General features: G+C 51.4%; 7 protein-coding genes across 7 annotated transcripts; 2 read left to right on the forward strand and 5 right to left on the reverse strand.

Moving 5' to 3' along the window:
- The first annotated feature begins 1,391 nt into the window (after nt 1–1,391).
- On the forward strand, nt 1,392–3,423 carry EDD37DRAFT_324748 (AAT family amino acid transporter). Its single transcript, XM_062811499.1, has 2 exons — nt 1,392–1,619; nt 1,681–3,423. Exons 1-2 carry the CDS (start codon nt 1,491–1,493, stop codon nt 3,289–3,291), a joined length of 1,740 nt encoding a protein of 579 aa, XP_062671866.1. The 5' UTR covers nt 1,392–1,490; the 3' UTR covers nt 3,292–3,423.
- A 1,566-nt stretch (nt 3,424–4,989) lies between these two features.
- EDD37DRAFT_324643 (nucleotide-diphospho-sugar transferase) lies at nt 4,990–6,584 on the reverse strand. The gene is made up of 4 exons (XM_062811498.1): nt 6,012–6,584; nt 5,683–5,951; nt 5,475–5,632; nt 4,990–5,410 (listed from the first exon to the last, which is right to left on the reverse strand). The coding sequence occupies exons 1-4, from the start codon at nt 6,179–6,181 to the stop codon at nt 5,024–5,026; spliced, it is 984 nt and encodes a 327-aa protein (XP_062671867.1). The 5' UTR covers nt 6,182–6,584; the 3' UTR covers nt 4,990–5,023.
- A 699-nt stretch (nt 6,585–7,283) lies between these two features.
- Nucleotides 7,284–9,487, reverse strand: EDD37DRAFT_561474 (uncharacterized protein; the record flags this gene model as incomplete). The annotated part of the gene is made up of 2 exons (XM_062813882.1): nt 7,284–9,130; nt 9,184–9,487. The coding sequence occupies 2 exons, from the start codon at nt 9,485–9,487 to the stop codon at nt 7,284–7,286; spliced, it is 2,151 nt and encodes a 716-aa protein (XP_062671868.1).
- A 1,743-nt stretch (nt 9,488–11,230) lies between these two features.
- EDD37DRAFT_648431 (uncharacterized protein) lies at nt 11,231–12,148 on the reverse strand (the record flags this gene model as incomplete). The annotated part of the gene is made up of 1 exon (XM_062818011.1): nt 11,231–12,148. One exon carries the CDS (start codon nt 12,146–12,148, stop codon nt 11,231–11,233), a length of 918 nt encoding a protein of 305 aa, XP_062671869.1.
- A 729-nt stretch (nt 12,149–12,877) lies between these two features.
- On the reverse strand, nt 12,878–14,650 carry EDD37DRAFT_325210 (uncharacterized protein). The gene is made up of 3 exons (XM_062811500.1): nt 14,455–14,650; nt 14,205–14,368; nt 12,878–14,090 (listed from the first exon to the last, which is right to left on the reverse strand). Exons 1-3 carry the CDS (start codon nt 14,489–14,491, stop codon nt 12,945–12,947), a joined length of 1,347 nt encoding a protein of 448 aa, XP_062671870.1. The 5' UTR covers nt 14,492–14,650; the 3' UTR covers nt 12,878–12,944.
- Nucleotides 14,651–15,699: 1,049 nt separating this feature from the next.
- Nucleotides 15,700–16,200, reverse strand: EDD37DRAFT_607565 (uncharacterized protein; the record flags this gene model as incomplete). The annotated part of the gene is made up of 3 exons (XM_062814979.1): nt 15,700–15,754; nt 15,813–16,076; nt 16,157–16,200. The coding sequence occupies 3 exons, from the start codon at nt 16,198–16,200 to the stop codon at nt 15,700–15,702; spliced, it is 363 nt and encodes a 120-aa protein (XP_062671871.1).
- A 376-nt stretch (nt 16,201–16,576) lies between these two features.
- EDD37DRAFT_626034 (rab-GTPase-TBC domain-containing protein) lies at nt 16,577–18,902 on the forward strand. Its single transcript, XM_062816278.1, has 6 exons — nt 16,577–16,788; nt 16,840–16,855; nt 16,932–16,941; nt 17,003–17,119; nt 17,177–18,563; nt 18,617–18,902. The coding sequence occupies exons 1-6, from the start codon at nt 16,762–16,764 to the stop codon at nt 18,878–18,880; spliced, it is 1,821 nt and encodes a 606-aa protein (XP_062671872.1). The 5' UTR covers nt 16,577–16,761; the 3' UTR covers nt 18,881–18,902.
- Nucleotides 18,903–19,025: the final 123 nt, after the last annotated feature.

Raw genomic sequence — 19,025 nt, forward strand, 5'->3', positions numbered from 1 at the left:
AGCACTGCATGACGGAGGATGAGGAGAGCCGAGGAAAGTAGTGATTCGCCTACTCGGAAAGGGGTCGGAACTGAGTGATTTGGTTGCTTCTTCGCCACCTTCCAGAAGGTCGTTTTGCCTTTATTTTAGTGTGACGCCTAGGCGTCTTCGGGCCTGGGGTCCGCATTAGGGGAGTGGCCGAAGGGACGGACTGCCGCGGCTGTCTGCATAGAGGGAGTGCCCGAAAATAAAAATTGGGTGACACTGCAGGTAAGAACTTCATGGGAGGATGCAGGTATTTCTGTCAAGCTGGTCTGCCTTGTCACACAATCGAGAGATCAAGCACTCGAGGACTCGAGGGCAAGAAAGACAGGATAGAAAGAGATCAAGTGATCACCTTCCTCATGAACGCAGGACTCAAGTAATCGTGAGATTAATGGCACCATCATTTTAGTATTTTCAATACGTAGTAGAAACTTACCCCATACTTTTTGACCTTCAGATCTGCCGTCTTCTTCGTAAGTGCGCTGTATCGAGTATTTGCTGCGACTCCCGCTCTTGTTCTTTTCCCAGAAAACAGCAAACGCAACATTGGCTGTTGCAATATTAGCATCTCTCCAATACTTCCCTTCCGTCCATCAGGCCATGGGGCATGGGATCACCAAACGCGAACTGCAATAAAAGATGCAAGGCTGATGCCCGCCAATAAGCTTTTGGAGTGGCACCGGCGCCATCACAGATAAGAGCGTAACGTCGTGAGTGGGACTGCGTTTGAGGGTGACATGGGTCTTTGGGGCCCTCACTGGCAACCAGATTCAGCGTTGGTTGATTCAGTGATTCCTTTTTGTCAGTGTCACCAATGATCGTTGGTCGCAATATCGATCCAAGAGGATCCATGAATCAGCCTGATGACTTCTGAGTTACGGAGTAAGGTCAATTCACTCGCCACCACTTTCTTCTGCCATCTTACTCGTCCACACCCGCAGTCACTCGGAGATCACTGCCTTTTCTTTCGCTCACCTTCGTCTCGACTCTCATACCGACCTTCTTTGAGGTTCGCGAGCTTCTCCACGCAGTCTAGCCTCGCCGCAACCGTTGCCCTCTCGAATCGGACACCTCATCATCCATCGGCAAGACCCTCATCATCGTTCTTGGATGATCCCTGCTCGACCATATCACACACTAGCCATCCTTGTACACATCCTCCAGCAGTTCGCCCTCCTCAGTGGGTCAATAGCGTAGCACTCTCTGGCCAGACGACCTGTCCCTACTCCGTACCTGTGTGGCTTTCGGCGCAAGCGATCATGCCATAGACCAGGCCACTGCACGCAATCGTCCTGCACACAGCGACAAAGCGCAACCGTGTTCCTACATATACCCTCCTCCTCCGCATCCATACCGACTTTCGAACCTCTTTGCCCCTTGGTCCACAAAGTCGTCATTCCTGTCGCACCCTCGAGGTTGTCGAGTATTCTTTCCTTGTCGACAGATCACCTTCACTACCATCCGTCATGGATTCTCATAACGTCGAGAAGAATACCGACTACAACATCGGCTCGTCGGGCTCGGAATCACCAGAGCATTTCCACCCTGCCCAACATGACGCTTATGATGGCCCAACCGAAGCTGGCAAGATCGAGGTGAGTAGTCTTGTTGGACAAATCGCGAAATGATATCGACGCTGACATGTCTTGTGCTCAGGCTCGTCGAGGCTCCAAGATCAATGAAGCTACCGACATGTACGGTGATGTCGCCACGGCCGAAGAATACGGTTATGTCTCTCGAGGTCTGAAGTCCCGTCACATCCAGTTCATCGCCCTTGGTGGTACCATCGGTACGGGTCTGTTCTTGGGTATCGGTCGTGCCTTCACTCAAGCTGGTCCTCTCTCCGTCCTGCTCGGTTACACCTTCACTGGTCTCGCGGTCTTCGCCATGATGATGTCTCTTGGTGAGATGGCCACTTGGCTACCTCTACCCGGTGCCATTCCACAATTCTGTGCTCGATATGTCGATGAAGCTATGGGCTTCGCTGTCGGTTGGAACAATTGGTATTCCTGCGCCATCACTCTCTGCGCCGAAATCTCAGCAGCATCAAGTGTCATCCAATATTGGCATGGAGCTCTGCACATCAATGTTGCCGCCTGGATCTCGATCATACTGATATTGATCATCTGCCTGAACATCTTCGCTGTGTCCATTTACGGTGAGGCCGAGTTCATCTTCGCCTCCATCAAGATCGTCACAATCCTTGGTCTGCTCATCCTGGCTCTCATCATCGATTTGGGTGGTGTTTCGGGTCAACATCGTCTTGGATTCCAGTACTGGCGTAACCCTGGTGCCATGAAGCCGTACATTGCTGGTGGCTCAGAGGGTCGCTTCCTCGGTCTCTGGTCGACCTTGGTCAACGCGGCGTTCTCATACGGCGGTGTCGAGATGGTTGCTGTTGCTGCCGGTGAAGCCGAGGACCCGCGTCGCAACATACCCAAGGCCGTCAAGCGCGTCTTCTGGCGTATCCTCTTCTTTTACGTCTTGGGATCCTTGGCCATCGGTGTCTTGGTGCCATACAACGACCCCCACTTGCTGAGTGCCATCAAGACTGGTGCCCCTGGTGCCGCTGCATCTCCCTGGGTGATTGCCATTTCTCGCGCTGGTATCAAGGTCCTCCCCTCCATCATCAACGCCGTCATTTTGACCTCCGCTTCTTCTTCCGCCAACGCTTTCCTGTACACTGGCTCTCGATATCTGTACGCTATCGCACAGAACCGACAAGCACCAAGGTTCTTCCTCAAGTGCACAAAGGCTGGTGTTCCCGTCTACTGTGTTCTGTTCACCTGGGCGATTGGATTCTTGACCTACATGTCCTGCTCATCTGGCTCCAACACGGTCTTTACCTGGTTTCAGAATTTGACCACCATCTCGACCTTGTTCACGTGGGTCAGCATCAACATTGCTTACGTCAGATTCCATGCCGCTTGCAAGGCTCAGGGTATCGCTCGCAGTGATCTGCCTTTCCGATCTCCTTTCCAACCTTACCTTGGCTGGGCTGCGATGGTCTTCTTCAGCCTGATCATCTTTTTCAACGGTTTCGACTCGATTGCAGGAGGCTTCGCCTACCAGTCATTCATCACCGACTACATCGGTGTACCCATCTATTTCGGCTTGTACCTGTTCTGGAGAATCTTCAAGCGTACTCACTTCATCAACTCGCGTGACGCGGACTTGTACACTGGAAAGGCTGCTCTTGATGCCGTTGTCTGGCCAGAGCGCCATCCTCGCAACATGCTGGAGAGAATCTGGTTCTGGGTTGCATAGATGGTGGTTTGAGCATGAGTTGTAGATGGTCTGTTTTGTTGACAAAAGAATTACATACCCCAGCGTGCGTCGGTGTCTCTTTTCTTCTTCCATGTACGTTGCATGAACGCAATAGGAAAGCCACAGGTATGCTCGATCAGCGGGCCATGATTAATATGATGTCTCAGGATACCACAAAAGCGTTGCGATGACTTGCCGTGAAGCCGTGGATTGAAGACCTTATTAATACCATATGTTCCGTCCCGGTGGTCTTATTGTCGTCTCATGAACCTCGCAGTAGCGCACATCTACGCGGTTTCACCCGGCAGATCCGGCGAAGACTATACCTGGTGGGATGGACATGATCGTCTCGATGATCGGTACCATTTTGTACCGAATCTCATGCAAGGCCACCTGTGCAAATCGCGATCCCATTGGCCTGCTGGTGGCTGACCAGCAAAGTCGCGTGGTGTCGAGTTTCTCCTTATCTCTCCCCCATCTTTTCTTATCTTCTCCTCGGGTTTTGACGACCACCGACATTATCAGATATGTACGGACCCTGGCCCTGAATTGAGGGTATCTTTGCCTTTTCCATGCAGCTGCGTGAAGGGTCAAATCGCGGTTGCAGAGGCGTTGGGTGGGTCGATTCAAGGTAATAAGTGTCGTCGAGCTGCCTTCCCCTGCCTGGGTCTCGTCCGTCTCGCCATGGATTTGTGGAAGGTGAGACGAGTTGTGGTGCTTTTGTGACGGACTCCATCAACCAGTCTTTTGGTGATCTGAATCCAGGAAGGACCGACCATGACTTATGAGTCGTCGTATGGAAGGATCGAGCAATAGATGCGCTAGACTGATCCCGCTGCATCTTTTCCACTGGCAGTGTGTTTGTAAGTCGAGGAGAAGTGCGTGGCTATGTGAGACATTCTAGGATCGGAGACAGGATATGATATGATGTCCAGTACTCATCCTGGTCGAACCCGAGCTGTGCTTCAGGGGTGTTGCTTTCGCAACCTCCATTTTTCGGTGTTGTCTGGTCTCGAGCGTCTTGTGCTCATGGCCACGACCTGTTCGACCGTTGTCGAAGGTGTACAGGTACGCAGGAGAGATGCGATAAAGGAGGAGAGGAGGCAGAGAAAGGAGCAGAGTCATCAAAGATCACGGACGTAAAGAAAGGCTCTGCCGTTCCAGCATTATGGTTCCCGCTAGCACCTGATGACCAGGCTGGCGCCCAAGAGAGGCGATAATCCACTAATCTAAAAGCACCTCGTTGAACTCATCAGATCACAAAACATCCAATGTAGGAGTTATGCACAAATCTGGGCGCACAACTGGGTAGCTGGAGAGCCTTGTGGAAGTGGGTGGAGCCTTGTCGTTGCGGAAGGGCGTGAGATGAACAGCTATGCGAATCCCTTTCGATGTCCCTCAAGACAAGGAGATTACTAAACTCCAGGGAATACGTGAATATCTTACGTATGAGGAATCTCAACTCCGGAAGAGAACTTGACGGTAGCAGACAGGAAAGCAGCGTCCCTGGCACAATTCGCGAGGAGAATCTGAGGAGAGGTGAGTCACTATGCACGGATGCCGACATTGGTGGTGTCGGAAAGGCTCGACCAAGATACTTCACGGAGCATATCCGACGAATGTACGAATGGTATTTGGGTAACATACGAACGTTTGAAAAGTAAGCGAGGTACTTGCCTCACTTTAGCTGATATAGCCAGGCTATAACCTAACTCATCACAGCCGACAGATATCAAAACAGCCACTCCGCCCTGGGAAAATCGTCTTTTCCGACGCCCAGTTCCCTCTTCACCATCTCCCACTCATTCACCCAAAGCCTGACAGCATGTTCGCACCTCTCTTTGTCCATGAGAGCGCTACACGCCTCCTTGTGCCAAGGCTTGGCCTCCAGATAATGTATAACTCTCGCATGCTCGATCGTCGCGTCCCACTGCTCCAAATCCTGCTTCCCCGACGACAACATGTTGGTGCCCAAATTGTAGGCGGTAGGGAGCAGCCCGCGGTCATAGTTGAAGAATTTGATAAGCAGATTGTTGATAGGGTAATTCAGGTTCAGATCGTAGTTTGCTTTGTTGAAACGGCTGTTCTTTATGTCGTCGAAGGTTTCTTTCGAAGGTTTCTTTTGGCGGCAATTAGCTAAGGTGACCAGGGACGAGTCATAGAGATAGGAGGTCAAGCCTTACAATGAACCAAACTCCCGAGTTGAAGCGACGTGTGTTGGGCTTCACATAATGCTCTGCAGCCCAGAACTTCGTGGCGCCCTTGGTATATTCGAATGGCTCGGTAATGTCTTGCAAGATGAGACAGTCTGAGTCAATGTGAGCGACACTCTCGTACTCGGCTGTTTTACTGTTAGCGGACTGCGGTCACAGCGGACAATGGGAGACGAACTGTGTTCAAAGGCTCTGAGAGCGGATAGGTTGTTCTTGAATCTGCTCGGTGTGATGAATGAGGCTTGCTTGATGGGATCTGTCACTTTGATCTTCCATCCGGCATTCTCGAGGAGCTCGAGAGCTCGCGGTGACAAGTGTTTTTCCGCCCCATTTTTGTATTTCTCGGATGCGAAGGTAACAAGGATCAGGTCGAAGGGAAGGCTGCCGCTCTTGGAGTTGTGTCTGCGTAGCGAGTGTGCGAGGACTAGTGCTCCAGGGACGTAGTCGCTGATATGCGTGTTAGATTTCTTGTGGTCGTTAAAAGCAAGCGGGAGTTCTCAAACTAACTCTGAAAAGGTCTCGGACACAACGGCATATTTCTTCGAAACTGTAGTGCCGTGTTCAGACGACCCTCTTATCGACGGCAGAGATGGTAGTGAATCGAAGTTGAAGGAGATCAGAATGAGGGTGATGACCAATGCCAGCGCTAACAGCACATATTCACACCTTCCCTTCATGATGGTATGCTGCCGTGTTCCTGCACCGAACTCACGCAGGCTTTCCGAGCAAAAGTCCTAGAAAGAGGCAACATATCTGACTGGGGTGGGGTACATGTAATGTAGATCGATATCAAGCATTCCAGTGATGGGGGAGTCCTTGCATCAGGGGTTGTGCTTGTTCGATATCGACAAATTGCTGATCTGGTATCGTCCCTGTCAAGCTGTCTGCCAACAACACACTAGCATCAGACCGTTCTGTCGAATCAGTTCCGATAAGCGACTCCATGGATCTCGAGGAGTAGACAGCGGGATGCAGTACTATCCCTATTTGGCTCGCAGTGAGGAAATCTGGGAAAGTGCAAGTGAAAAGAATGCTGAATAAGGCATTCTTTGCATTCTGGGCAACCAGGAAGGGGCTAGGGAGGCCTTTTACCAGTTCCCTACTGCAACTTTCCTGGTGGATCTGAACCATCAACGGCTTCATGATTTTCACACATGGCCAGATCTGAGAATACCGTACGACAAAAGCAGCCCCGACCAAAAGCTTGTATGATGGAAAGCTCATGTCGGAAACCGCTGGAGAGCTTGCGCTCTGGTGTCTCCAACTTCAACTTGAGATGAGAGGGGAGTGGCCAACGTGGGTAGATCTGGTACAAAGTGGATGGTAGACATTGATAGTGTGGTTCCAAAGCTGTCGTCCCCGTTAGCTCTCCTACTACGGCACGAAACCGAGAGAAATGTATCTAGTGCCAAGGCGTCAGACCGTTTGAAGCTCTTGGCGACTTCAGCTGTCAGTGGTGTCTGATACCTAGCTTAGCATTCTTAGCAAACGGCCGCGCGGTTTCCGCATCACACATGAGGACGTCGCGCCTACTCTGGAAACAATCCATCATAGCCTGAGGAGATTAAACACTTGGGACGGAATCTGCTTGATGGATGCAGTTATTTCCTGATCATATCTGTCCCCTTTACACCATACGCTATGCTGCCGAAACGCATTAAATCACCTCTAGAAGCTAGACTGCTCGAGATATAAATGACAAAGACCTCCTGTCTCCAATACCCACAAAGGCGCTTGCTGTCTAAAAAGTACAAAGTATCCCAGTCATACATCATGTACCTATTTATGCCGATACTGCTCGAAAGCCAGATCAGGCAGTTTGGGTTCGCGTGAAAAAGGAGGGGGGCTTCCATCAGTCTCAGACCTGCCATGACTCACGCTTCGATACCCAGAATAGCCCATACCCGCGGCACCCTTGACAAGGTTCTCTTCACTGTCTTCTCGTCGAGGCCCGAAGCGTGAGTAAGCATCGGCACGCACTGGCTCATAGCCTTGTGCAGGGTCGGTTTTCTTCTTGGAAGGACCAAATGGCGATGAGGTATAAGGGTTTGGCTCCATCAAGAAAGCATCGCCTTCGATATCTTGAGACAGGTGCTTCTCCGCAGCCTTGCGACGTTTGCGATGTGGGTTCTCTTTGCAGCAGGTGATGATGCTGTTGACAGCGATCAACAAGGCCAGTATGACTGTCAGACCGGACTGAACCGCGATCAAGACCACACCGGTAATTGTCTTTGTCGTCTGCGCAATTCCAAGCTCTTCCACAAAGACCAAGATGCACACAACCGAGATGACGCGAACAATCTGGATGATGATGTTGATCCAGTTTCCGGACTTGCGGTTGTACGGGCGGCTCCAAAGTAGCACGATGAGCATCAAAGCCTCGATGGCTAGTTGCCCAACGGTCTGAAACATACCGTGGCCATCACCCGCTGCCAGTACGCATCCTTTGGCGAACATGTAGATAATGGCAGGGACGAAGAGCCACCAATAGCCTCGCTTGTAGTTTTCGTAAAAAAGCTTGTACTTCTTCCATATCTCCTTCTTCTCGTACAAAGCGTCAGCGTTGCCCTCCAGCTTTTTTAGCTTGTGAACAATGCTCCAGATCTTCCAGATATAAAATGCGAGGAGAAGAGTAAAGGTGCCCAAAGTTAATCCGGCAAGGAGTTTCGCAGCCCACGAATCGCCATGGGTGAACTGGAAGATGCAGTATAGCGTCCAGACTCCATAGAGAAGAAGAATAAGAGCAGTAATCGTCTGGGCCAGAACCCGCCAATACTCTTTGCGGAATGTGGTCAAGGACTTTGGAAACGTGCCAAACAGCGACCAAGCCTCAAGGACGACCTTAAACAACAGAATGCCGACGACTATGACAGCAATCAAGATTGCAAAGATCAACAAGATCGTCATGAACGTGTTGGCTTGTGGAACGGTGAGCTGTTCGACGTATGCCTCAATACCCTGCACGAGATGCGACGTGCTCGTGGACCCTGTGGTGGAGGTTGAGCTGGAGGTCGTACTGTTGACAGAGGTAGTCACGTCTCTGAGGAGTAGAGAAAGAGCTCGTTTGGCGATCGAGGTCGTCGTTTTGGAAGTAGAGCCATCAGAAAAGACCAGAGTGGTGTTTCTGAGGTATTCGTAGTTGTCGTCCGTCAAGTTGCCTCCAGTATGTTGTCTGAAAGTGTCGATCGAGTTCTGCAACCCAGCCCAGTTGATAATACCGGTACTGAAAGCAAAGTTCTTCGCGAAACTTCGGTAGATGGTGGGATATGGAACCGAATGCATGCCGTTCATGGCCAATCCCTGAAACCACCACATGACTTCAAAGAAGCCAGGACTCGAGGTGGACGAGCCCGGATGCGCACCTGCCGCAGCAGCGCCTAGGAGTGAGACTGCTGCAGCCCCCGCTGCTATCACGGCCGCAACGTACGAGACGGCCGGTAACGACACAGTCTTACCATTGGTAACACCGGCTTCTACACAGGCGATTGTTTGTCCGCCTTTATTCTTGAGCGTCAATTGAGCGGTACCATCCAGGTCGGGAAGCGAGTACGCGATTGAAGGGATGAGAGTCGCGTACGATGATGGGATTTGTTGGGTGCCGCTTGCCGAAAAGTTGCCTGCGGGCACTGAAGGAAGATCAGCATACCGGATCAGAGTTTGGGGAGAGTGCGCAACTTACCAGGACAGAGTTGGGAAACGTAGGTCGAGGAAGAACAAGGATCAAAGGACTTCTGATACGCTTGTACTCCGTATGCTGTGATGACCAGATCTGCCGTGACATATTGGTCTTGGGTACTGGTGCCGGAAGCATCGAAGGTTATGTTGTCGGATGATCGATCGAAGGAGATGCTGACATTGTTGATTGTGATCGAAGATGTTCCATTCGCGCAGTCGGACACTCCACTGGTGCTCAATATATCCGTTCCCAGCACAGATGGAAGCAGGCCTAGACAGGTCAGGCCTATCACTGATGTCCTCCACATTTTTGTACACTTTTTGATATATCCAACAAAAAAACCCCAAGAATTAGTCTTCAGCCCAAAAAGGCGATCTTCCGTCCAGACCGGACTTCTGTTGTAGTCTCACTGATATCGACCGTTCGCTGGCCGGGTTCGTTGAATAGATAAGGGTGAAAATGCGCGAAGTTGGGTCTCCTGAATCAGTAAGGACTCGATAAGAAGTCGATAAGGAGTCGAACGAGTGACAGGAAAAATGGTCAAGAGCGAATGTGAGAAAAGGCGAGTGTAGTGTAACAACGACTGTGAGTGATAAAGACTGATATGCAAAGAAGGAAAGAAGTCTTGCTTTTCAGCTGGGGTGTCTCATGCAGATAATACGAGGCAAAACATGTTGGCTCATCGGCGCATGTTCAAAAAGCATGGGGTTTCCACATTTGTCGACGCCGTTTCACATCGTATGCATTTTCCAGCGCGCTGACACGTTAATCGTGGTGGAGCTGGCCGGCGGGCATGGGCAAGGCCCTCGCGGGTGGGCTCGTGGCGTGCTCAGGGATGGCGATGGCTGGAGATGAGTGGCTATCGTGATTCTCGGTTCTCGATCTTTAGCTCTTCGGGGCCTGTCAGGGGTCATTGAGAGTCTCCAGCGGTCGGGAGGACTCGCATGGGGAAGCTTCAAGTCACGTTGGTGGTGGCTTGGTTTGTTTTTAGACGTCGATGGCACCCTGAAAGAGTTTTTTTCGTAGGCCATGTTTACCATGAGTCGTCAGCACTCACTGTGTGTTTCAGCGACACCGGTTGAAACTGCGCAAGTGTAAGGTGCTCAACGTGATTGTGTTCCTCATGTAAGCGAGGTCAGTGAGAAAGATACAAACCCTCATCCTTCGCCCTAGTAGGTCTTGGACGCTGGATGCGCTTCGAAGCGACTGACATGTGCACCCAAAGAAAGAGGTTTGTGCACTTCAAAGTCTTGAGGACATCAGTGAACTTTGGCGTGTGGCATTCGAGGCGCAGTTGCCAGTCATGGAGTCAGTGGGACACGCCCGCAAGTCTAAGTTAGTGGGTACCTCGGGGGTGTTCGTTATTGGGCTTGACATGCCCTGCACCGAAATCCTTCTGTTGCCGTCAGGTACACGAACTTACTGTTTGGCTTTCGGACATCTCTGTACCTGCAGTAGGATTGACGCGTTCCCCCGATATAGGGCGCCTTATAGATGTTGAAATAAGACGAGCACGTCGAGTATTCCAAAGGGGTTGAGAATGTTGCCCGCAAATGGTCCAAAGCGCCTGGAGCACAGATCCCCCGCCAGACCCGAGCCGCTAATCTGTTAGCTTTCCGCGTCACCTATTAATAACAGTCTTGAGTAGCCACATATTCCAACACAGCCTCATGCTCACTTTCTATCATAACACCTCAAAGGCGCGTCGACATTGCACAGACGCGAAGAGCAATTTCACGACATAGTATTATGAGCTCACCTTGTTGTCCGATGACTGTGGCATTGCTTGAAGGGATCTAACGCAGAAGATAGAGGTAGGCACTTATGTCTCTACTGATCAAGGCACTGCTTCTTAGAGATACACACGTATGGAGCTTAAGGATAATGTAAGTTGCGACGATTACTTCCATGTCACTATATCATCGATATACATCATGCAACACATCAGTCAGCACGGAAAGGACCAACAGTTCCATCGGATCATGAAGGGAGCCCTTTGAATACCATCAGCATACGCAAACAGGAGGTCTCTCGTCATACACTCGCGTTTTCACTCAACATACCCATCCAACTCCTTTTCAGTCCACTCCCATAACCTCTTCGCAAGGTCATCATCTGTGGTCTTTGGGCTCCCTTTCCCTGCAACACCCACAGGCTCATAATACTGTCCGCTCTGAACATCACCCGCAACCGCTGCCCAAAGCTGATTCTTGACTCCTGTCTCGGCCGATGCTATGACTCCCAATGTTTTCATCGAACCGAACAACATCCTGGCCCAGAATGGTGCATCTGTTGCACCCGAAAGAAGGTTCGTATTCACCACCCCCGGATGTACCGCGGCCACCGTGAACTGAGGATAACGCCTGGCCAGCTCCCTGGCCCAGAGGACATTCGCCAACTTGCTCTGGCCATATCGCTCTAGCGAGCCCATCGTCTCGGCCGGCGTCTTGAGCGAGCCAAACACAATCCCCTCCGGCGGAGCGGATCTATGCCCATACGACGACATCGAGACCACTCGCACATCGGCATCGCTGCGCGCAGCTGTCTTCTCCAGCATCGGCAGTAAAAGCCTCGTCAAGAGCGCATGACCCATATGGTTCGTGCCAAAATGAATCTCATAGCCCTCCTTCGTGGACCCTGGTGGAGCAGCCATGATTCCTGCATTGCACATCAGGATATCCAGACGGTCAGACTCCGATTCAAAAGTCTTCGCCGCCTTCTTGACCGACTCAAACGACGTCAAGTCCAGTTCGAGAAGTTTGATCGGAGCCCCAGGGACTTGCTGCTTGATCTCGTCGGCCGTCGCTCGGCCCTTGTCCAGGTTCCGTGCCGCCAGCCAGACCTGGGCGGGCTGGTGTCGCGAGATTTCCAAGACGCATTGTCGTCCCAGGCCAATGTTGCCGCCCGTTATGAGAATCACCTTGCCTTGGAGGGATGGTATGTCTTTGCTTGGATTGAATGACACCATGGCTTTGATGCCCAGTATGGGCGCAGTATCAGCAATCGTTCGTGGTCGTAGTGTTGGCAACTGCCCTTCAAGGTGGTGGTGCTTGGAAATGATACACCATGCGTATACAGCTCTTCGTCAAGCTGTACAGCATCCTTCTTGTATAATGCAGGCCAGCTCCCGGGACATACTATGCTAAGGCCTTGCAAAATCACTCATACATGCATATCTCCTCCCCGGACCCACCGGGCCTCCCATAAAGCATAGGAAACGCTGCTGCCTGTCATGCTTTCCATATGTTCGCTGCGAAGTTCGTCCGGTCTACGTACGTAAAGCGACGCCCAGACACTAAGCCCTCAATATACCTTTCTCGTATAGATCCGGTGAGGATCATTGCCCTATCGATGCAACCTCAACCCAGCTTGACGGCCCCGGCCCCGGCACGGTTGTACAAACATTTTCACGTGTGTCTTACAATTTCCAAAGTCATGAAAGTAGTGATTTACTGCTTGATACTGTATTTTGGACGCAGGCACGCCAGCCATGCTATGGTACAAAGCTCTGAAACCCATTCCGTCTCACGGCAGGGCTCTCAAGTACGCGGAAAAGCAGGGAACTGTCTCTCCCGCCTCAGCTCATTAATCCCGGAAATTCCAGCTCCAGCTCTCAGCTCGCAATACTAAACTTTTTCCATGGAGCAACCAGAATCATCAATCTATGCATGCAGATCCCAGCTTGGGCGTCATCCTAGGGCCAGCACTGCCACAGTGTCGACCACGGACGAAGGCATGAAGACAATAGATGTGGTGAGGTAACATCACCTCCCATACGGATGAAATCGACCACCACCTCTGCCGCGAAAGTTGAAGTTCCCACCTCCCCTGCCCGCGTTCTTGGGACCAGTGGGCGCGTTTGCAGGAGCTGCACTCGGTTGGGGTGTACCACCGCTGGGACCCTTGGGGGGTTTTGGTGTGTGTTGTCGGACCGGCCCAGCAGATCCTCGTCCGCCATCAGGCTGTGGGACATCGTCGTACATACCCTCCCAGGACTGTGGACCACCTTGGTTCTGGAAGCCTTGTTGTCCCTTTGGCCCCTGGGGAAAATTGCCCTGTCGACGAGCTTGCTGTTCGTACTTCTGTTGCTCGAAGGCGAGTTGATCTTGTGGAGAGAAGCCAGGTCGAGTGCCGCCGCCGCTTCCTCCCATCGCTGCCGGTCCCATAGGTGGACGATTGCCTCCTCCCATCATTGGGTTCATTCCACCTTGCTGCTGCATCTGCATCATTTGTTGCATCATCTGAGGATTCATGCCTTGCATGTTGCCCATGTTACCAGGACTTTGCGGATTTGGACTACCGCCTCCCTGCATCTTCTGCATCTGCTGCATTTGCATCATCATTTGCGGCGTCATCTGGCCCATACCCATCTGACCCATGTTGCCCATACCTCCCATCATGTTCCCCATCATCTGTTGCTGCATCATCGCAAAGTACTGTTGCATGCGTTGCCAGTACTGTGCCATCATTTGTGGTGTCATGCCGTTGTTGTTTCCTGCCATCATATTGCCACCTTGACTGGGAGCAGCAGGTGCAGCTTGGTTGTTGTCGATGCCGAAGCGGTCATCTCGACCAAACTTTCCTCTTCCACCACGCCGAGAAAAGTCGTCCTCCTCGCCCATCTTGCCGCGGGGTTGTGCCCGCTTGACTTCGATTTGCTTGCCCAAGATCTCCAAGGGTTGATACATCAAGCACTTCTCCACCGCCGCGTCGCTGTCGAACGTAACAAAGCCGAAGCCACGTGGCCTACCGGTATCTTTGTCCATCATCAATGTGGCATCGACGACTCTACCAAACTGGGCGAAGAAGCCTTCGAAGTCGTCCTCGCTCGCTTCTTGGCTCACTCCGCCCACGAAGATTTTGGCCGTCTTTTCTTGTTCGTCTCGGGGAATAGCACGTTTGGGATCAATCTGGGAACCATAGAGTCAGCTTTTGTCCGGGGTAGAAGTGCTAACGTAGCTCTGAGAAAGGGAACCAAGCCGCCGCTGGCTATCCGGGGATACGTCAAATTGGGTGGGCCTTACAATCTTGCCATCTAGGAAATGCTCCTTCACCATAACCGTATTGACTGTCTTCGGATCCTTGAACGTCAAAAAGCCGAAGCCTCGTGAGCGGCCGGTAGCGCTGTCTCTCATTACGGTACATTCTTGAACTTCGCCGAATTGCGAGAAATAGTCGTTAAGCGATTCTAAAGGGGTCAGCTTTTGCTTGCGTGTGGCTGGTGATAGAGATGCGATGATGTTGGGCTGTTGCTGTCGGGGGGTGTATGCTTACGATCAGTTGTCTCCCAATTGAGTCCACCAATGAACATTTTTCTGTAGCAATGGCTATGTCAGCTATAAAACCAAGAGGGTGATAACTAGCATAGAAGCAAGGCAGTTGAAGTAGCAAACACAGAGGCAAGATGCAGCATTGCCCATGATTCAAGTCCCCATAGTATGCAGGCTGTCCAAAATACATGTTAATGAGTCGTTTTGAGCCGCCGGCAGGAGTGGACGACAGCATGCTCGACACAGGCTGCTGGATCATGCAGCTATGGTCATTCATTGTGAGGTCGTCCGTGGTCGAATGCAATGTTATGGCTGCAGATAGATTGAGAAAGCCCATATGTGAGTTAGGCAGACGTGGGTCTATAGGCCAAGAATGGGCCCTGTACGGGAACATTCCCAGCATTCCGATAGCCAACAATTCCCATATGACTGGACATAACCATCGCCGCAGGCTCTTGCTAGACTATATCCGCCGACTTGAGTTTCTGTAGACATAGAAACTGCGGATTTGTGTGTCGTCTCGAATCTTCGTATACGTCGCATAGCATCACAGCCCTCCAGGTGGTGGCTGGTAAGTCCTTGTGCGAGCAATCGATCTTGAGATCTGGACTAGCGCACAGAGAACAATTCTTTGTTGGCTTGTCTGAGATTCAGAGACACTCATAGCATCTATCTCCTGCCTGACTTTGATTTTGTTACTCTGCTCTGCTTGATAAAGTATCTTGTTGTATGGTAGAATCCCCAGCAGTTCTTCCGGCTGTATGACCTGCTCTCGGTTTGCAACTCGTCCCGGCTAGTTGAGTGCGAGAAGCAGCTATGGCTGATGCTAGGCTCAATATCTGATGGCGCCGCTCATCTCTTGATCAATTTGACTGGTTGTTCTGGGGCGGAAATCCTGCTCATCTCTTGCGACGAATGACGTGACGCACATCAGCGCCCCCATGACACAACGGCAATCCTCGTACTGCTCTTGCTGAGAGAAGCCTTCTCGTGTTGTATAGAACTTTTCCACAACGGACAAGTACCATTCCGATCATTTGCAAATCGTTTGCCCGGGCACCCACTGCCTTAGAACATCGACCCTTTCAATAGCAACCGATCCACAGGCATAATCGAAGGACAGTGGTCTTCACAGGCGAACCTCGCTTTTCACCCACCCATTGCAAGACTTCGCTGTTGCGGTGTGATGTTTTGAGGGTACACTAATGTGTGACGCCGCGGGTCTGCCTTCGAAACATCTTTACAACATTCACCAGATCCTCCTCTTCTGGGAAGCTGCATCTGCACTTCCCAGGGACCCCTGCCTGGAAGGATCTCGGAGTGTGGAAAAAAAGCCAATACGCGCGAGAAAACTTCACTTACCCGTCCTCTTTCATTGTAACATTATAACGCTGTCCTCGCGGCTCCTCTTGCTTGTAGTGGTCTTGTTGATGCATTCGCACGTCATTGGATGAAGCCTCGGGACCAGTGGGTTCAATATCGAACGATGTTGAATCATAGGCAATCTCTGGCTCTTCTCCATAGCCCGGACCGTCGTTGGATTGGAGGGGCATGTCCATCGGCTCAGGCTCGGTTGCGACTGGGGCAGCAACATTGCCGGGCGCAGCATTCTCATCGCCGTTGTAGCTGTCAGAACATTAGCACTGAGCGGACAAAGAAGTTGTCTTCGATCCAAATATATGGCTGGTGGGAACGGTCTCACTCACAGATCGGCGAAGAGATCTTCCTCAACTTCGTCTGGTTCTGTCATCTTGATGAATCACTGAAAGGAGAGAATAGGGCAGTGTCCTTGACGAACACTGTCAGACTATGTCCAGGACGTGACGCCTAGAAGATCTGGGGTCGTATCAAATGGTTAGTGATGAAGAAGGCGGTTCGGTCAATGGGAAGTAGAGGAGAACAATAAAGTAAGGGCAGGTCGGCATAAACAAAAGTAAAGGTGATGCGAAGTGTGAAGTGAAGCAGAGTAAAGGTGGTGCTGCAACAGAGAACGACAAAGTCGTTCGGCCGCCCGAGTGTTTCGAGGTCAGAGCCAGGAACGAGGGAGAAAGCGTTTGGCGCAGGCTTGGCGAGGCTACTTTCATTTGCCCGCCTTACTGCACCTAGGCTTAGGTACTAGTGGTTAAAGTTGACTGGTGCACCGACCGAGCGCCTCCCATGTCGGCGTTTCAATAACCGCATGCTGGAGGAATCATGCAAGTTACGCATTAGGATCTACAAGCATGTTCTCGCCGCTGCATGCAAAGGGAATAAGAAGGAAGGCACGATAGTGTGATCTTCCGTGGCTTAGGCCTCGAAGTATCCCCTCACCATGGCTGGGAAGAAGCCAGGACAGCAGGTAAACAACCTACAGTCCACATCCGTCGCACCCATGAACTGACGTTGGCAGGAGATGGTTCAGGTCGGTTCGTGTCCATGACCCGTGAATGTGTTCGAATACTCTTGCTGGCGACATTCTGCTGACTATTGCTTGGGTTGCAGACAGATCAGAGTATGAACCGCCTACCGTCTGGGACGAATCCCAGCATGTGCACTATGCTAACAAAACAAAGGCGACCGTCCTCGCCCTTTTGGCGAAGCCGGTCCTCGTCCCGACAAGGCTCGGGAAAGTCGACCAAAGTGATCGGTGCATCATATTCGCACGCTGACATGCTCAAGTTCGATTCATTGTGAGGCGCATCTGTCGGGCTATGACGGGGATCGTGTGATCAGGCTAACAGTCTTAGATCCCTCGGACCGGGTTCGAGGCCTAGAACACCCCCGTCCTCGTCAGCACGCCCTTCGCAAACACCTCCTGGAGACAGACGTGGCTCAAACTCCCCCGGACGCAAGCCGTACAGTGGGTACAACTCTTCAGTCTTAGGTGAGAGTTGGGACGTTGTGGGTGGTGGAGACATTGACGAAGACGACGATGACCTCGTCTACGAGGACGATGAAGACGAGTTTGGTCTCCCTAGCATAACCAGCATGCGTCGGAAACGGAGCGTAAAAAACAGAAAAACAAAAGCACAGGGAGTTACATATCCCAGCCTTACTCAAACCAAATCGAATCCTGCCAGGTTAGCGCCATCACCAATACCACCATTGGACCGCTCGAACAGTTTTGATATTGCCGAAGAGCGGAATCCATTGGCATACCCAAGCGCAAAAAAGGGGGATGGCAAGATCTTAAGGCCCCAGTACAAAGACATCCTGAGAGATCCAGCCAACTCACTACACCTCATCAATCATCCCGTCCTGTCGAATAATGCAACGCCAAAAGAAGCGGAGGCTCATAGTACGCGGATTTCACGTATCAACAAGTTCAAAAGGATACTGCAAGCCAGCTCGGTCTCTCTGCAAGATTTGCGAGCTGCAGCGTGGTCAGGGATCCCTGAGGAAGTTCGTGCCATAACGTGGCAGATCTTACTGGGACACTTGCCTACCAACAGTGAGCGGCGAGTGGCGACCCTCGAACGTAAGCGGAAAGAATATCTCGATGCAGTCCGGCAAGCGTTCAATTCTGGTACCATGGCCAACCGCGAAGAATCAAGCACGGGCTTGGCTGGGCTGGCATCGCAGCCGCCTGTCACTACAGGTCGCGGTCGTGGTCTGGATGAGGCGGTGTGGCACCAAATCAGTATCGATGTGCCCAGGACCAATCCTCATATACCTCTCTATGGCTATGAAGCTACGCAACGATCCCTTGAGCGTATATTGTACGTATGGGCCATCCGACATCCAGCCAGTGGGTACGTTCAAGGTATTAACGACCTGGCTACCCCGTTTTGGCAAGTTTTCCTCGGAACATACATCACGGATCTGAATATTGAGAGCGGCATGGACCCAGGTCAACTTCCAAGACCAGTCATTGATGCTGTCGAAGCTGACACTTTTTGGTGTCTTACGAAACTACTGGACGGTATACAAGACAATTATATTGTTGCTCAACCGGGAATACACCGGCAAGTTGCAGCTTTACGAGACCTTACCACCAGGATCGATGCCGGCCTGGCCAAACATTTCGAGAATGAGCAGGTTGAATATATGCAGTTCAGTTTCCGGTGGATGAATTGTTTGCTCATGCGTGAGCTGAGTATCAAGAACGTTATTCGGATGTGGGACACATATATGGTGAGCTTCTGTTGTTTGAAGTGTCACACTACAGATACTAACAAAGCGACTAGGCGGAAGAGAATGGTTTCTCGCAATTTCACCTCTATGTGTGCGCAGCATTCCTGGTCAAATGGTCGGAACAATTGCTGAAGATGAATTTCCAAGAGATATTGATGTTTCTACAAGCGCTGCCTACGCGTGAGTGGACTGAGAAGGACATTGAACTCCTTCTGAGTGAGGCTTTCATATGGCAAAGCCTGTTCAGAGGCTCGAGGGCCCATTTGCGGAATGCGAGTAGTACGATACCCATGGGTTCGCTAGGGCCAGCTAGTTAACAATGATGAGTCTTTGATTACCTTTTTGTTCGTTGAGTTCCGTCGGCCATGTTTGACCTAGTGAAGCCATCTACGCCTCGCGTGCTCATATATGGAAATGCAACAGGGGAACGGAACATACCACAACGATGGTGGTTTGTGATTG

Source organism: Exophiala viscosa, assembly GCF_022695815.1.
Source record: "Exophiala viscosa unplaced genomic scaffold EDD37scaffold_3, whole genome shotgun sequence".
Lineage (NCBI taxonomy): Eukaryota > Fungi > Ascomycota > Eurotiomycetes > Chaetothyriales > Herpotrichiellaceae > Exophiala > Exophiala viscosa.

Bases quoted from the DNA above. Each gene is read 5' to 3' on its own strand.
- EDD37DRAFT_324643 (XM_062811498.1), bottom strand. From the start codon at position 6,181: ATGAAGGGAAGGTGTGAATATGTGCTGTTAGCGCTGGCATTGGTCATC. The intron at 5,952-6,011 runs GTTAGTTTGAGA...CACGCATATCAG, and splicing joins GTGTCCGAGACCTTTTCAGA to CGACTACGTCCCTGGAGCAC. The intron at 5,633-5,682 runs GTTCGTCTCCCA...ACAGTAAAACAG, and splicing joins TCTCAGAGCCTTTGAACACA to CCGAGTACGAGAGTGTCGCT.
- EDD37DRAFT_324748 (XM_062811499.1), top strand. From the start codon at position 1,491: ATGGATTCTCATAACGTCGAGAAGAATACCGACTACAACATCGGCTCG. The intron at 1,620-1,680 runs GTGAGTAGTCTT...TCTTGTGCTCAG, and splicing joins CCGAAGCTGGCAAGATCGAG to GCTCGTCGAGGCTCCAAGAT.
- EDD37DRAFT_325210 (XM_062811500.1), bottom strand. From the start codon at position 14,491: ATGTTCATTGGTGGACTCAATTGGGAGACAACTGATC. The intron at 14,369-14,454 runs GTAAGCATACAC...TGACCCCTTTAG, and splicing joins CAATTGGGAGACAACTGATC to AATCGCTTAACGACTATTTC. The intron at 14,091-14,204 runs GTAAGGCCCACC...TATGGTTCCCAG, and splicing joins ATTTCCTAGATGGCAAGATT to ATTGATCCCAAACGTGCTAT.
- EDD37DRAFT_626034 (XM_062816278.1), top strand. From the start codon at position 16,762: ATGGCTGGGAAGAAGCCAGGACAGCAG. The intron at 17,120-17,176 runs GTGAGGCGCATC...TAACAGTCTTAG, and splicing joins ATGCTCAAGTTCGATTCATT to ATCCCTCGGACCGGGTTCGA. The intron at 18,564-18,616 runs GTGAGCTTCTGT...CAAAGCGACTAG, and splicing joins GGATGTGGGACACATATATG to GCGGAAGAGAATGGTTTCTC.